Here is a 15,958-nt window from a genome sequence, read left to right as displayed (position 1 = left end):
CTGAGCTCAATTTCGAGTCTCATAGCGAAGGGTCTGAATACTTATGTAAATAAGGTATTTCAGTTGTTAATTCTTAACAAATTTGCAAAAAATTCTAAAAACCTGTTTTCACTTTGTCATTATGGGCTATTGTGTGTAGATTGATGGACATTAGTTTAAAAAATATGTATATTTTAGAATTATTGTCACGCCCTGACCGTAGAGAGCTTTATATGTCTCTATTTTGGTTTGGTCAGGGTGTGATTTGGGTGGGCATTCTATGTCCCTTTTTCAATGATTTGTATTTCTGTGTGTTTTGCCGGGTGTGGTTCTCAATCAGAGGCAGATGTCTATCATTGTATCTGATTGAGAACCATACTTAGGTAGCCTTTTTCCCACCTGTATTTGTGGGTAGTTGTCCACGTATAATTGCCTGTGAGCACTAACGTTGGCTTCACGTTTTCGTTTTCATGTTTATTGTTTTGTCGGCGACATCTTATAAGAAAGGAGTATGTACGCTCACCACGCTTTGCTCCGCTGTTTCCACCTTAGACGATCATGACAATAAGGCTGTAACATAACAAAATGTGGAAAAAGTCAAGGGGTCTGAATACTTTCCCAATGCACTGTAATTGTATGTGTAGGGCACAGAGATGAGGTAGTCATCAAAAAAATCATGTTAAACACTATTATTGATGTAATATATTTTGTGACTTGTTAATTTTTTACACCTGGACTTTTTTAAGCTTGCCATAACAAAGGGGTTGAATACTTATTCACTCAAGACATTACAGCTTTGAATTGTTAATGAATAAACATTTCTAAAAACAAAATTCTACTTTTACATTATAGGGTATTGTATGTAGGCCAGTGACACAAAAGGTACATTTAATCCATTTTCAATTCAGGCTGTAATGCAACAAAATGTGGAAAAAGTCAAGGGGTGTGAATACTTTCTGAAGGCACTGTCATAGACTACTTTTGATCAAGGCCCATAGGTCTTTGGTCAAAAGTAATGCACTATATAGGGAACTGGGTGCCATTTGGGACATACCCTGTACATTTTTAATCTGGGCTAATACTGTATTTGTAACCAAAGCACTCTGGTTATGTTGATATAAAGAAGAGGAATTATCAGACCAATAGCGTTAATTGCAACTCACCTTCAGAGCTTGAGGGTGGTCGGACGTATGATTTCCTGCTGTGGGCTCTGGCACCAGCCTAAAATAAAGGAAATAACATGATTGATTACAAAATAAAGGTACAGAAACAAAGCAAACTGTTGCAATTTAAAGTGGTTCAGAAAAATAGTTTTAGTATGGTTAAAGAGTAATTCATTTTACTTACAATAAAACACACATAATCAAAGTCACATAATACACTTACTGCACACCAAACCTGCTAGAAATATTACAGCTATTTATAATGCTTTTAAATTGTTTATATCGAAGTCTAATTAATCCCCAGTGTTGACTTTTAAACCCCTTCAAGATTAAGAAAGACTTAATGATGAACAACTTCATTTTGGTTTTAGTGCTTTATATTTGTCAGTCTACGTTAGGGTGAGGTTAGGTTGGTTGGGTTTGATTACCTTGTGGAACGGATGGACGGAGGTCTTTTAAAACAGCTACTGTCTGTCTGCCGTCCTCTCAGTGTGGAGGTCAGCTGGGGTTCAGAGGTCAGGGGTCATTTAGAGTCTCTCTAACAGAGGGGCAGGGCCAAAGGTCAGGGCAGGCACCAGAGGAGAACACAGGGAGCAAAACAAGAACAGAAACGAGATCCCCGCCATACAAATTCTATACAATTGTGTAAAAGCCGTTGTTTACATCCAGTAGAAAAGTTATGAACAGTCCCTAGGAGTTTCTCCTGGTGTCACTGTTTGTTGTCATTAAAATGTAATAGGACTGCCTATTATAAGATGCTCAAAGTCACTTATTATTAGATAGGCAAGCAAGAAAATACAGGTGCCGCTGCCATTGTTACTGTACATGTTAGTGTACTGTTAAAAATAATGTCAACTGACATATTGTAATCCGTTTTATTAAGATATTACATATTAAAAACACACATCAGAGACTTAAATCTGTGATTGACATTGTATCGAAATCATTACCTACAAAACATTAGCTGAATTGCAATATACAATTAGGCAATATACATTCAACACAGTTCTTACAAAATTGTGTTGTTTTGTTACATGAATTCAGTTTTTAAATATATTTTTGTGTTAAAATAATGTTCACTTTTATGTTGTTGTACATGTTATCATATTATTCAGAAGCTAATTCTTGATCAATATGATATCTCTCAAGAGTCTCAATATACACTACTGTTCAAAAGTTTGGGGTCACTTAGAAATGTCCTTGTTTTTGAAAGATTTTTTTTTTTTGTCCATTAGACTAACATCAAATTGATCAGAAATACAGTGTAGACATTGTTAATGTTATAAATGACTATTGTAGCTGGAAATGGCAGATTTCTTATGGAATATCTACATAGGCGTACAGAGGCCCATTATCAGCAACCATCACTTCTGTGTTTCAATGGCATGTTGTGTTAGCTAATCCAAGTTTATCATTTAAAAAGCTAATTGATATTTGGAAAAGCCTTTTGCAATTATGTTAGCACAGCTGAAAACTGTTGTCCTCATTAAAGAAGCAATAAAACTGGCCTTCTTTAGACTAGTTGGGATTCTGGCGCATCAGCATTTGTGGGTTCGATTAAAGGCTCAAAATGACTAAAAACAAAGTACTCGTCAGTCTATTCTTGTTCTGAGAAATATAGGCTATTCCATGCAAGAAATTGCCAAGAAACTGAAGATTTTGTACAACGCTGTGTACTACTCCCGTCACAGAACAGTGCAAACAGGCTCTAACAAGAATAGAAAGAGGAGTGGGAGGCCCCGGTGCACAACTGAGCAAGAGGACAAGACCATTAGAGGGTCTTGTTTAAGAAACAGACGCCTCACAAGTCCTCAACTGGCAGCTTCATTAAATAGTAACCTCAAAACACCAGTCTCAAAGTCAACAGTAAAGAGGTGTCTCAGGGATGAGCACTTTCTAGGGCCTTCGAGTTCCAAAGAAAAAGCCATATCTCAGACTGGCCAAAAAAAGAAAAGATTAAGATGTGCGAAAGAACACAGACACTGGACAGAGGAACTCTGCCTAGAAGGCCAGCATCCCGGAGTCGCCTCTTCACTGTTGACGTTCACTGGAGTCGCCTATTCACAATTAGCCTTTTAAAATGATAAACTTGGATTAGCTAACACAACGTGCCATTGGAACACAGGAGTGATGGTTGCTGATAATGGGCCTCTGTCCGCCTATGTAGATATTCCATAAAAAAATCTGCCATTTCCAGCTATGATAGTCATTTACAACATTAACAATGTCTACACTCCATTTCTGACCAATTTGATGCTATTTTAATGGACAAACAATTTGCTTTTCATTCCAAAACAAGGACATTTCTAAGTGATCCCAAACTTTTGAATGGTAGTTTACATTACGGAATTTAAGAACGGAATTTAAGAACCTGTATTAAAGTTTCAAGATTATCGTCAACATCATTCCTTGCAATGTTAGTTTTGTTAGTTTAGATGATTGTGTTTTTCTATTTATGCAAATACAGAATTACGCTCTGGAACACAAACTTCTATATTTCCAAAAGTTTATTGAGCATCAACCAAGAAGAACAATGTAAAGGGCCTACATAAGCGGATAAGGTTAATATGCTAATATACTATTTCTGTTAATGTCTCAAGAACCTGATTTATACAGTGTCTGAAAGCATTTCAGGTATTAAAGCCCCCCAAAAAATATATGGATTGGAATGAATTATTAAGAGCTTTACCTAAAATGTCTTGCAGTTCTTGATAATTTTTTTCTTACTGAGGGTTTTTACACACAAAAAAAAGAAGAGTATGAGCTGAGATTGAAGATTGATTAAACGCAGGAAATTAAACAGAAACACACACATCTACAAGTTTTAAGACAGGAATAAAACAGTTGACACTATCCACAATGATTCCACGCCATGCTTTTATAAGCCCTTTAACATTAAAGAACTATCATTTACAAAAGGAGATAAAACAACAATATTTATTTCAGAATCTTTTCTGATTGGAAAGGTTTCATTTGCAAGGGACAGGCAAAAAATATCTACAATACTTCACCTCTCTACAACTAAATCACTAATATATTACCAATGACCAATCACTCTATAACCAGGTCCAGAATATTTAGATATCTACTTGTTTAGGAGTGGGTAGATGACCTAAATTATACACATTATTCCCGGTGGAAACAGTCTTGACATCATACCAGGGTCTTCCGTTTTTTAAACACATGTTTACGATTGATTTCAAGGTCTTTACCTTCATCATTTCCTCTGTGTTATTGTTTGGTTTTGTTTGTGTTTTTATTCTAAAAAGAAGGGAGCGTCCGTATAAAATCCATTACTTGATGACACATCCATGAGGGATTGTGCAGGTTGTTGTATAATCAGTTCAATATCTGGAGTAGGGCGTCTCTCTGTACACTCCCTTGGTCGTCCGTGCAGCTGGCGCCTTGCCACGATTAGTTGTCCAGTCCTCCTGACCTGCTTTATAGGGAAACAGCCATAAGGAACATTTCTACACACACACACACACTCTCTTGTGTTACTCAGATTTTTATGATGTCAACAGGTTATTGGAGCAATATTTGTCATTTTTTCCTTAGACTGGAACTGAGGTAAGAATTCAGCTATCATGCTTCAATCAGGCATCAAACCTGTCAAAAAAAGTTGAATTATGTCAATGGACTAACTTTCTGAGAGACTGAAACTGGAACAACAGAAGAATCCCGCCCTCTGTTGTTCAAACAGACAATCCACCAAGAAACTTGTCATTAACCTCGAAGGATGCGTTTAGATAATTGAAACAGAAGATCAGATAGCTACTTGAAAAGAGCCAGTGTAGTGGCTCCTAACAAAAGGTCACAATAACCATTAGCCCAAATCAGACCTCATTCAGGCCCTCTGCTGTCTATGTGCCAAGTGCCTGCTGCATCGATGGCAGCCTTTGTGTGATCTCTAGCCAACAGAGTCTCATCCCCGGAGCAGAGCAGAGGCTCACAAAGGACTGTTTTTCCCTTGACACGGTCTCTGCTGGCAGCCCATAACCAATAGTATCTAATAGTCTCTAAACCTGTCACACTTTCTCTGACACTGAGAGACGGTGACCAATGTAACCTTGTGGTTAGAGATCAACCATGCACCATCAACTCTGTTTATCGTTTAAACAGCGCCTTTCTTCGAACTGTCAAACACCTCTTTCTTTTCACCTGTTAGAAAGCATGTAGCATTGCAGTGTTAGCCTCTGTGTGTTTGTCTACTTCTGGAGGTTACTTCTTAACACTTTCCAGCCAGACTTTCTCGCCACATAACTCGTGTGTTAATCTGTGTTGCAAATTGTAATCTGAATAAGCTGCTGTTTCAGTTATAGTAATTAGGTATGTCCTCACATTTGTCCTATTTCACAATTTGTTGTTGTTGTTGAATCCCACTTCCCCTGAGACAGCTTCAGAGAGGTGGTTCAGAGCCAGGGATCAGCCATTATTTGCAGTGACCCTGGAGCAATTAGATTAAAGGCGATTCGAACCAGCAATCTTTCGGTTACTGGCCCAACGCTCTTAACCGCTAGGCTGCCCGCCGCCCTATGTTATGAGCAATTACAAAGTCGTTATGGACTGAAGAGAATAAAAGTCCTTTACTTTACAGATAGTGTCTGGTGACAACTGTGTACATTTACTGTGAAGTGCTAACAGAATTGACATCTGCCAAAGCAAGAGGAGACCTGGGTAATGAGATTACATTAGCGGCTCAGGGACTGAGACGAGAACCATGCAGCGGCTCAAAACATTTCACCAGAAAAGAAAGCCATAGTTAAAGCTGTATTAGAAAAGCAGACGTCAAGGCATATCAGTTACTCTATCACTCATGGTCTACGTGTGAATACAGTCAGGACATTCTGTGGACGTAGCCATGCCCCGCTTTATAGAATTACTGTGTCTTTATCAGACATCCCCAACCTTTATAATAACAGGATTGTGTTTGACATTGTCAGAAAAATGTACGTTGTTCATATGGAGTGTAAAATAGGCCTAATTCAGTTGTGGAACAGGATAATCACCAATGAATTATTTGACCATTAAATTGACACAGACCATGCCTCATGTTATACCATCACTTGGCATTCTGAATAATGCTAACAATACATCTACAACAAATTTGTCAAAACGCTTATATAGCACCTATTAGGGGGAAATTACATTGCATGTGGATTTAACAGCATTTAAAACTGCTGCGTTGATGATGAAAAGAGGTCCACACTGAACAAGACAGGTGGCGTGTATGCATTTAAACAACATTTCACATTTGAATAAAGCAGTTAGCCACTGACCGTATGACTCGTATGATTCCTCACCATTATCCTGTCCGTACTCATAATAATGGTCTGAGCTGTGAAAGGAAAGAAAGAGGAGACATCCATCAGAATCTCTTTCTAACAATAAAATGACATGGCCTTTAGGCCTTAATGGAGAACGATAGAGGAACATCACAGCACACAGCTATCAAATCACTACCCGGGATGAGAATGGCATGAACTGTTCGGGAAAGTGAAATAACGTCATCATGGACAGAATTGATGTACCATTCTGCTGTATGTAACCATAAACATATACTCTACATTACAAACATGCGCACAAGGTGTATACATATCATTTCTTTTCATAACTATGCCCTCCCTCCCTTACAGGATACAGTATACAATAGATCCGACAGCCAATATTCACTCAGCAGTTACAGTAGCTGCGGCTGTGCCTTCTGTGCTTCCACATGGCAATATCCTGGCTATGTCGGTCTCCCCATATCCAGGATATGGAGCTATATATGAGAGATGGCACCTGTAATGAAAAAATAAAAAGGGAGGCCATCTTGAATTGTGGTTCATTTCTTTGCTATTCTTTATTTATTTCTCAGCGGTGCCCGTTGACTTGCTGACAGAACAATCGTGTGCTGGTATCATTCAGTATCAGTCCTATCATTCAAGCCCAGAAAGGTAATTCATCATAAGGCTGCCACAGAGCCGGCACATGCCACGCATCACAGCTGAGTCTTCTCCCCGTCACCATCTCTGTCACCGTCAGGGCTGTAACCAGGGCTTCAGTCTTAGCGAGGTTCCGTCCAGGGCATTTTTTGAATGTTGAAGTTCATTTACTGCATTTCTATTTAATAATACAATTTAAAAAAAATGCTATTTGGAGAACAGCAAAACAAGCAAAAAATGTCCCCAACCATTATCACCTTGGCTGCTGTAGGTTGATTCACCTCAGTCGATTTACAAACACATAGCCTATTAGCTATAAGATTGTAATGTTATATCCCTGAAAGGGGGGTCTAGCTACTAATCTAGCTCTGCATAAACAGACATCAATGGAGTGCATCAATGATCGTATCATCACATTCGCCTGGGGGAGGGGGTAACGGGTCAACTTTAGACTCCAGTGGATGATGGAGACAAGAACGAACAACCCCCCATATAAATGAAAACGTATGAACTGTATTGTTTGCAGTTTGATTGCATTTGAATCTAGGCCTGTAGCGAAGATAGGACATGCGGAGATGTTCATATTGAAACATATCTTCTTTTTTTTTTATAGAGTCATTATGAAAACTTAGTAGCCTATTTTTTGCTCCTGCTGAGCTAGGCTCTGTTTAACATCAGCCTCTTACTTCATCGTTCTAGCTGGCTAAGTAATACTAGCTAGAGGCCTTTAACATTACTGCAATCGAAGTGTCTTCTGGCAGGTAGCCACCTAAATGACTGTATCTATAAGCAACTATTAACCAGTTTTTGTTTGTTTGGGGGTGGCTGTAGATACGGCAGGAGTCGCGGGACAGTTATAAAATGGCCTTTTGTCCGTTATCTCACAAACACACTGCCATCAGCGTCTCTAGTTGCCCACTAGAGCCGACTCCGAGTTGGGGTAGTTCGTTTAACTTCTCAGGCCATCGGCCTGTTCGTCGAGAGGGCGGAGATAGCCGTTTGAGAGAGTGGTAAATGTGCTGATAAAAAGGCACATCCGGGAGGCAAATCCAGGGGACGCAAGCGAACATAACGAACCCATCCTCTGTTCATGATTCCACTCGTTTGCAAAGCGTCAGGCGCGATTAGAACTCAGTCAGATCAAGAATATAAGCATTCTGAGCTTTAATCAACACCGGGAGCAGTCTTAGATTGTTGACCCGTAATTGATTTACTTTATTGTGTGCAAAATATATATTTCTATTATTATATATTTTTTTGGTGTCCTCATACGTAGTTATGGCCCTGGTCTCCGTGCCTGTCAGTCTGGGGCTTACCCCTCCTCTCTCTGGTTTAGTGCTGGAGGTGACACTAAAGGCCCAGCTGTACACCAGATCAACAAAAAAGGATGACTTTTATGATTTTCGCGTTTCAAAGCACTTAATCATTATTCAACTTTGATTGGCAGCATGTTGATAGTTTTTTTTAAAGAAACTTAAAAGGCACAAGCTGACATGAACAATTGAAATTCATATTAGGGGACGGAGGGGGGAGGGGGGAAACGTCTATAGTTGTGGATCTATAAATGTCTGCTTGAGACATTGTCCAGAAAAGGCATTCATGTTAGGTTTCTTCCCCCGGGGAGATCATTGACTTGGCATGAAGATTGCATTGCTCACACAGCTCATGACTCAACCAGGGAACAATAACAACAGAAACAAAGGCAGCCTTTTTCCTCTTATCTAAACTGGACCCCTGCTAAGATGTGAGTGAATATTTATGCTCTGTGTCCACAAAGAGAAACCAGACTTTGTTATTCAGAGTGTGAGGTTTTCCAATCAACCCTCACAGCAGAGGTACCACTGTGAGTCTTACACTGGTGTCCAGCTGCTTATATATACCTGACACCACTCGTCATGGCTTTAGAGAGAGAAACCGAGAGAGAGACAGAGAGAGAGAGAGAGAAATAGAGACAGAGTGATAGAGAGAGAGACAGAGAGCGAGAGTGAGAGAGGGTGGGGTGTAGATGTGGAGGGTGAAGGAGAGAGAGCGCAAGAGAGAGAAAGAGATGCAGCAAATGAATGCATGTTCTCTCTTTCTGTGTCTTGTACACTATGAAACACCTGACATGGTGTGTGGTAATTTGATTTCACACCATGTCTCCATACTTGGGTATATTCTTCCCAGAGCGGAACCCCTCTGAATATACACTCAACTACAAACCGTTCCGCTAGAGTACGCCCTGGGAAGCTGAGGGGCTAAACAAGCGGCTTATCCTTCCTGTTGGTGTAAAGCTAAAGGCTACGAGGACCAATAGCTGCTGTCAGGTCCTCAGAGAGCTGCCAAGTCAAAGCTTTCCCCTTTCACAAGGACGAGAGGAGGACTCCCAAAGCTGTTAGGCACCTCTAATTTCTGGGTTGACATTTTGTCAATATGCTCAGCGAAGAGCACTTTTTGCCAGTCCTGTCTGGTCCAGCGACAGCGGGTTTGTGCCCATAGACGTCATTGTTGTCTGAGATGTCTGGTGAGGACCTGCCTTACAACAAGCCTACAAGCCCTCAGTCCAGCCTCTCTCAGCCTATTGTGGACAGTCTGAGCACTGATGGAGGGATTGTGTGTTCCTGGTGTAACTCAGGCAGTTGTTGTTGCCATCCTGTACCTGTCCCGCAGCAGGTGTGATGTTCGCATGTACCGATCCTGTGCAGGTGTTGTTACACGTGGTCTGCCACTGCGAGGACGATCAGCTGTCTGTCCTGTCTCCCTGTAGCGCTGTCTTAGGTGTCTCACAGTACGAACATTGCAATTTATTGCCCTGGCCACATCTGCTGTCCTCATGCCTCCTTGCAGCATGCCTAAGGCATGTTCACGCAGATGAGCAGGGACGCTGGGCATCTTTCTTTTGGTGTTTTTCAAAGTCAGTAGAAAGGCCTCTTTAGTGTCCTAAGTTTTCATAACTGTGACCTTAATTGCCTACCATCTGTAAGCTGTTAGTGTCTTAACAACCATTCCACAGGTGCATGCTCATTAATTGTTTATGGTTCAATGAACAAGCATGGGAAACAGTGTTTAAACCCTTTACAATGAAGATCTGTGAAGTTATTTGGATTTTTACGAATTATACTTGAAAGACAGTGTCCTGAAAAAGGAACGTTTCTTTTTATGCTGTTTATATAAATAGTCACAAATGCAATGTGGCTGGAAACATGTCAGGAACTGAAACAATCCAACTTAATTTACATTTTATGTTGTTTTAATCACAAGCATGTAAACATTTATTAACAGCTAATGATGGAGAGGAGCAAGGAGGAACCCAGAGACCACTGTACTATGCTGGGTGTTTATATCTCAAGGAGAAACCCAGAGACCACTGTACTATGCTGGGTGTTTATATCTCAAGGAGAAACCCAGAGACCACTGTACTATGCTGGGTGTTTATATCTCAAGGAGAAACCCAGAGACCACTGTACTATGCTGGGTGTTTATATCTCAAGGAGAAACCCAGAGACCACTGTACTATGCTGGGTGTTTATATCTCAAGGAGAAACCCAGAGACCACTGTACTATGCTGGGTGTTTATATCTCAAGGAGAAATCTAGAGACCACTGTATTATGCTGGGTGTTTATATCTCTGGCTTCAAATATAAAAAAAATAATATTTTTAGTCTCCTGCTAGTTCAAGACAAACACAAAGTATGTGTCACAAATGGCACCCTATTCTCTATATAGTGCACTACTTTTTACCAAAACACCATGGGGTACAGCCCCACCTCAGCCCCAGCCTCAGCCCCAGTCCCAGTCCCAGCCTCAGCCCCAGTCCCAGTCCCAGTCCCAGTTCCAGCCTCAGCCCCAGTCCCAGCCTCATCCCACAACAGACAATCTCAAACAAACAAACCATTTATAGAGGATACCTTGTCTCATGATCAGGAATCATGGAATCTGACTGCTCGTCCACAGGTATACCTACCGCCTGGCTCTCAGGTTTACAGGTATCCTCTATAAATGGCTGATCCTAAGTACTGATGTTGTCGTTTGCGGCGCCAATAAACAGATGGTGATGTTACATCTGAGTGATGTAGTACATGTCCCTGGTGGACTTTGTTTTCTTACACAGCCATTGCTCTTCTGTTGCTCTGTGATAAACCTGCAGAGATCTGCTAGGACATTTAGAGAGGATCCAGAGGTACTGAGAATAACAATCTATAGTCAGCAGTCATATCCAGGGGAGAGGAGACACTAAATATTTCATAGGTTTTCCAATGCAGGAGGAAGAACATTCAGCGGGAAATATTCATTAGATAGCGAGCATTTAACATAATTTTGATAGCGAAATAACTCATTTTGATAAAGGACATCCTTCACTCTCAGACTATGAAAAATGACATGACTTCCTTCATATTGACATATATATATTTATATATTTAACCAGGCAAGTCAGTTAAGAACAAATTCTTAATAACAATGACGGCCCTGGGCCAATTGTGTGTCTGCCCTATGGGACTCCCAATCACGGCCGGATGTGATACAGCCTGGATTCAAACCAGGGACTGTAGTGACGTCTCTTGTACTGAGATGCGGTGCCTTAGACCGCTGCACCACTCGGGAGAGTGGGTACAGTATGTATGTTGTATTTCATGGATTAAGGCTCTGAAAGAAATACAGCAAAAAGCAAAACCAGACAAAAATAGATGAAAACATTAACAGACAGAAAAGGAACTGTACTTGGGAGAATGTGTCCTGTATATTATCCAACACCAAGATGGTGTAATTGTTTTTGAAAACTCCCTCCGGGATATGCTGTTGATTGCTTGTCTCCACAGCTGATTGCGTATGCAATAATCAATGTTGGACCCTTGCTGCGATGTCACAAAGAAGGACTGAACGGTAAGTCATCCATATTACATTCAAATTCACCTCAGATTGTGTCTTGGTCAACAGATGGGCAGGTGACTGCAACGTTATTACGGCCCAACATATAGACTGAGATTATATCCCCAAAGGACATCCTATCCCTTATATAGTGTACTACTTTTGACTAGGGTGCATTATATAGAGAACAGGTTTCCATTTGGGATTCATCCTCAAGTTTTTCATCATATTATCTGCGATGCTATAAACTGACATCATTCTGAGAGTGTCTGGAATCTTTCCAAGACAACACTTGAGACAGCAACAAAAACTCTCGTTAGGCCTTACAACATTAAAATATCTCTAGCTCTGAAACAAATTAGGGCAAAAGACTGACGTTGCCTGTCAAAACAAACGTTACAAACTGCTGAGAACTGAATTAGAACAATATTAAAAGGATCAAACGAGTAAAGTTATTACAGAAAGTACCCACCGTAGAACTGCATGACCTCTGGTCCTTAGATAGAAATCAATTACATTGTGTTGAACTAATTAACTCTCTTGAACTAATGTACTTCTGTGTGTTTGCAAAGCCTGAAATACCAGCCACATATTTCATAGGCCTATTCATGCCTAGATCTGTACATTTCTATAGTATAACTCTGATTTCTCTGGTAATTTCCACAACTGATTCACACCATGGTGGTTGGTTGGTACTCTGTTCACATACTGTTGGTGGACGACCCACCAAGACTTGCCATTCAGACATCCATAACTGTTCTCTCCCCTCCATCAGAATGGTTATCTCCCCTTCGCTGCTATCTCCACAAGTCCCCTGTGCTCTGCCCTCCATCAGAATGGTTCTCTCCCCTTCTCTGCTATCTCCACAAGTCCCCTGTGCTCTGCCCTCCATCAGAATGGTTCTCTCCCCTTCTCTGCTATCTCCACAAGTCCCCTGTGCTCTGTCCTACCTCAGAATGGTTATCTCCCCTTCGCTGCTATCTCCACAAGTCCCCTGTGCTCTGTGCTACCTCAGAATGGTTCTCTCCCCTTCGCTGCTATCTCCACAAGTCCCCTGTGCTCTGTCCTACCTCAGAATGGTTATCTCCCCTTCGCTGCTATCTCCACAAGTCCCCTGTGCTCTGTGCTACCTTTTACCTCCACACCTCCACACTTGTCTCCTGTATTGAGTTTTACAACTGTTCCTAGGGGATGTGTCTGCCCTTTAAAATGCTGTCACAGCTAGCCCAGTAACCGCGGCCCTCCTCCCTGTAACCACGGCCCTGTGGGAGCAGGCTGACGAGCCAGGGAAGAGGAAGAGGAAGGGAAGAGGCGAGAGGCCCCTGTAGTATTATAGGTGTCAGGAATGAAATAACACTCTGATCCAAACCGATCTGTGTGTGTCCAACCTCTGTATGACCTCACCCAGAGCAACACCTGTCATCCTCCTCATTTACCTACAGGGAGATCACCCCCTATCTGCTAACACAATGAAAGTCATTCTCCTTCAGTCTCTCCATTCAGCTGACCTTCCAACTGCTTAATAATACCCACACATCTACCGACCTGGCTTCAGGTAGTAATAACGTTGGCTTGGGTCGGTATATTAAATGCCGTAGAAAAAGGCTATGACAGCACTCATACGGAAGATTGACCGCTATTGACTGGTGCTGAACCTGCCATGGATGTCATGCTGATTTGGCGTTCCAAGATGTTCCTCCAGGCTTTCCCTCACTTCTGAAACATGTAAATGTCTCCGAACTACTGAGAAGAACCACCGTTTAGCTAAAAGTCTCATGTTTCAAGGTTGTGAACTGTTTCATATTTCCTTTCAATGTGACTCTGCTACATTCCTGTTGACTAAATATGTTATACAATGTTGTTTAGGTTATTATCAGCAATTACAATTTGAAAACAAGTTACATATCTTGTATTTAGCAGGAACAGTATGTCCACCTCAATTATGTCTACAGTATAGTATTTGCCCAGAATTCCCAAAACAAACTCTCCAGAATGGTTACCCTCTTTCCCCGCCAGGCATAAGGGCTGATATCATACTAGAGACACTGGAGAAACCAACTGTAGTAAATTGCTCTGCTTGTTATCCTGCAGCTAGTGAAGTCCTGCCTGCCTGCCGCCCAGCCAGGGCTCTGATGTGGTTGGTGACTGTGCAGTGAGCTCCTCAGGCTCTGTGAGGCATTGTTAGGGAGACGTCTTGTCCATGGATCCAGTCTAACATTCCCCTGGGTCCTTCCCTGTTCCAGCCCTGCTACCGCTCTGACCTGCTCAAGCTGAGATTGGGCACCGGGGTAAAACAGGGCTGTACCTTTTGTCCATCAGCAGATCTAAATTGGATGACCTTAAAAAGAAAATGTTCTGTACCGTATGCACTATAGACCGCAGTATTGTGCTGTATTTACTGTACACACTGGTTTTGCAGTGTGGTAATCGAATGGTTTAGGAAACAAGAAAGTCTGTGCGAAAATGGTGCGACAAACAAAGAACATCCAGTCAGCGGCAGTCCTCCGGGTGCAAACAGGTCGTTGATGAGAGAGGTTGAAGGAGAATGGTGTGGTGGTGGCGGTAGTGTAATGGTGTGGGGAATATTTTCCTAGCACACGCTAGGTCCCTTGATACTAATTGAGCAACGTTTGAACACCACACCTTGGAGAATCCATGCCCTGGAGAATTCAGGCTGTTCTGGAAGCAAAGGGGGGTCCGGCCCAGTACTAAGTGGGTGTACCTAATAAACCTAATATGGTGTATCGTCACCATGCATTCTAAAGGGCTGCTAGCGTCTATGATGCTCTTACTCTACAGATGAAAGAAGAACTCAAAGGGTCTTGTCTAGTTAATATTTCTGAATAATCAATTTTCATATAAAATAGTGATTATTTTGTTTGAAAAATAATGTATTTCTTTCTGAGACATTAAAAAAATTACTAGTAAGTCCTGTAAACAGGGAGTGTACTGCAGTGTACTGTACATATTTACAAATACAGACTGAGAGTAAAAACACATTCTGAGAGTATAAAAAGCAGGCTGGTTGCAATCATCCGACTACACTTTAAACAACACACTGTCATGTTCTAAGAAATTGCAAGAGATGTACATGATCATGTAGATGATAAACAACCTACGCTCAACAAAAAAAAAACGTTCTAGGCAGTTCTGAGACTTAAATAAGTCAACAAAAATAAGTAAATAAACTGACTAGTGTGTCTCAGGAGGAAGACGCTGTAAAGTCTGGTAGCCCATTAGTCAGCCTAAGTGAGTGTCTCAAATGACACCCTATTCCATATAGTGCACTACTTTTGCACTACTACCATATGGGCCCTGATCAAAAGTAGTGCACTATAATGGGAATAGGGTGCCATTTGGGACGCACACCATTTCTAACCAGACAACAGATCTCAAAATCTCTTTGAGTCTAGCATCATGCCTCTGGGCAGAACAGAGCCGAGCACACCCCACCAAGCACACACACACACACCAAACCAAGCACACACACACCCCACCTCTACATGATGGACTCCATTTTTCTTCTGCCTTAAGCCTCTGTGATTATTCACCACATGGCTGCAGATAGACACCAGGGCTCAGGGCCAGCCTAACCCCAGTGACTCCTTCTGCCTCTCTTAGGGCAGAGACTCTGGCCCTAAGGCACGGGTGTCAAACTCATTCCATGGAGGGACTAGTGTCTTCTGGTTTTTCAATTAAGACCCAGACAACAAGGTGAGGGGAGTTCTTTACTAATCAGTTACTAATCAGTTACCTTTACTAATCAAGTCCAAGGAAGGAGCAAAAACCTGCAGACACGCTAACCTGCAGACACCCTGCGTGGAATGAGATTGACACATGGGCCCTAGTCAGTTGCATAACTGAACGCATTAAAAAATATATATCTTCCACATTTAACACAACCCCTCCGCAGGGGGATGCCTTAAACAATGTCCACGTCATCAGCGCCCGGGTAGCAGTTGTTGTTGGGGGTTAACTGTCTTGCTCAAGGGCAGTTCGGCAAAACAATATTTTTTCTGCTGAGGTGTTCGAACCAGCAAACTT

At 41.6% G+C, this 15,958-nt stretch overlaps 1 protein-coding gene across 2 annotated transcripts in view; it reads right to left on the bottom strand.

The window, feature by feature from the left end:
* Positions 1–3,634: 3,634 nt before the first annotated feature.
* khdrbs3 (KH domain containing, RNA binding, signal transduction associated 3) overlaps positions 3,635–15,958 on the bottom strand; it is a 141,589-nt gene continuing 129,265 nt past the window's right edge. Inside the window, exons 8-9 of one of the 2 annotated variants that reach the window (XM_036952942.2) lie at positions 6,422–6,480; positions 3,635–4,581 (exon numbers count right to left, since the gene is read on the bottom strand). In XM_036952942.2, coding sequence (XP_036808837.1) covers positions 4,487–4,581; positions 6,422–6,480 — 154 coding nt within the window. In that variant the 3' untranslated portion in view covers positions 3,635–4,486. The remainder of the gene's footprint in view (positions 4,582–6,421; positions 6,481–15,958) is intronic. The other variant, XM_021572248.3, reaches the window with a different exon arrangement.

This window comes from Oncorhynchus mykiss, chromosome 18 (genome assembly GCF_057628025.1).
Source record: "Oncorhynchus mykiss isolate SJ-2025 chromosome 18, ASM5762802v1, whole genome shotgun sequence".
In the NCBI taxonomy this organism is placed as follows: Eukaryota; Metazoa; Chordata; class Actinopteri; order Salmoniformes; family Salmonidae; genus Oncorhynchus; species Oncorhynchus mykiss.
The sequence above is the reverse complement of the archived record's forward strand: the minus strand, read 5'-3'. Positions and strand labels throughout refer to the sequence as shown.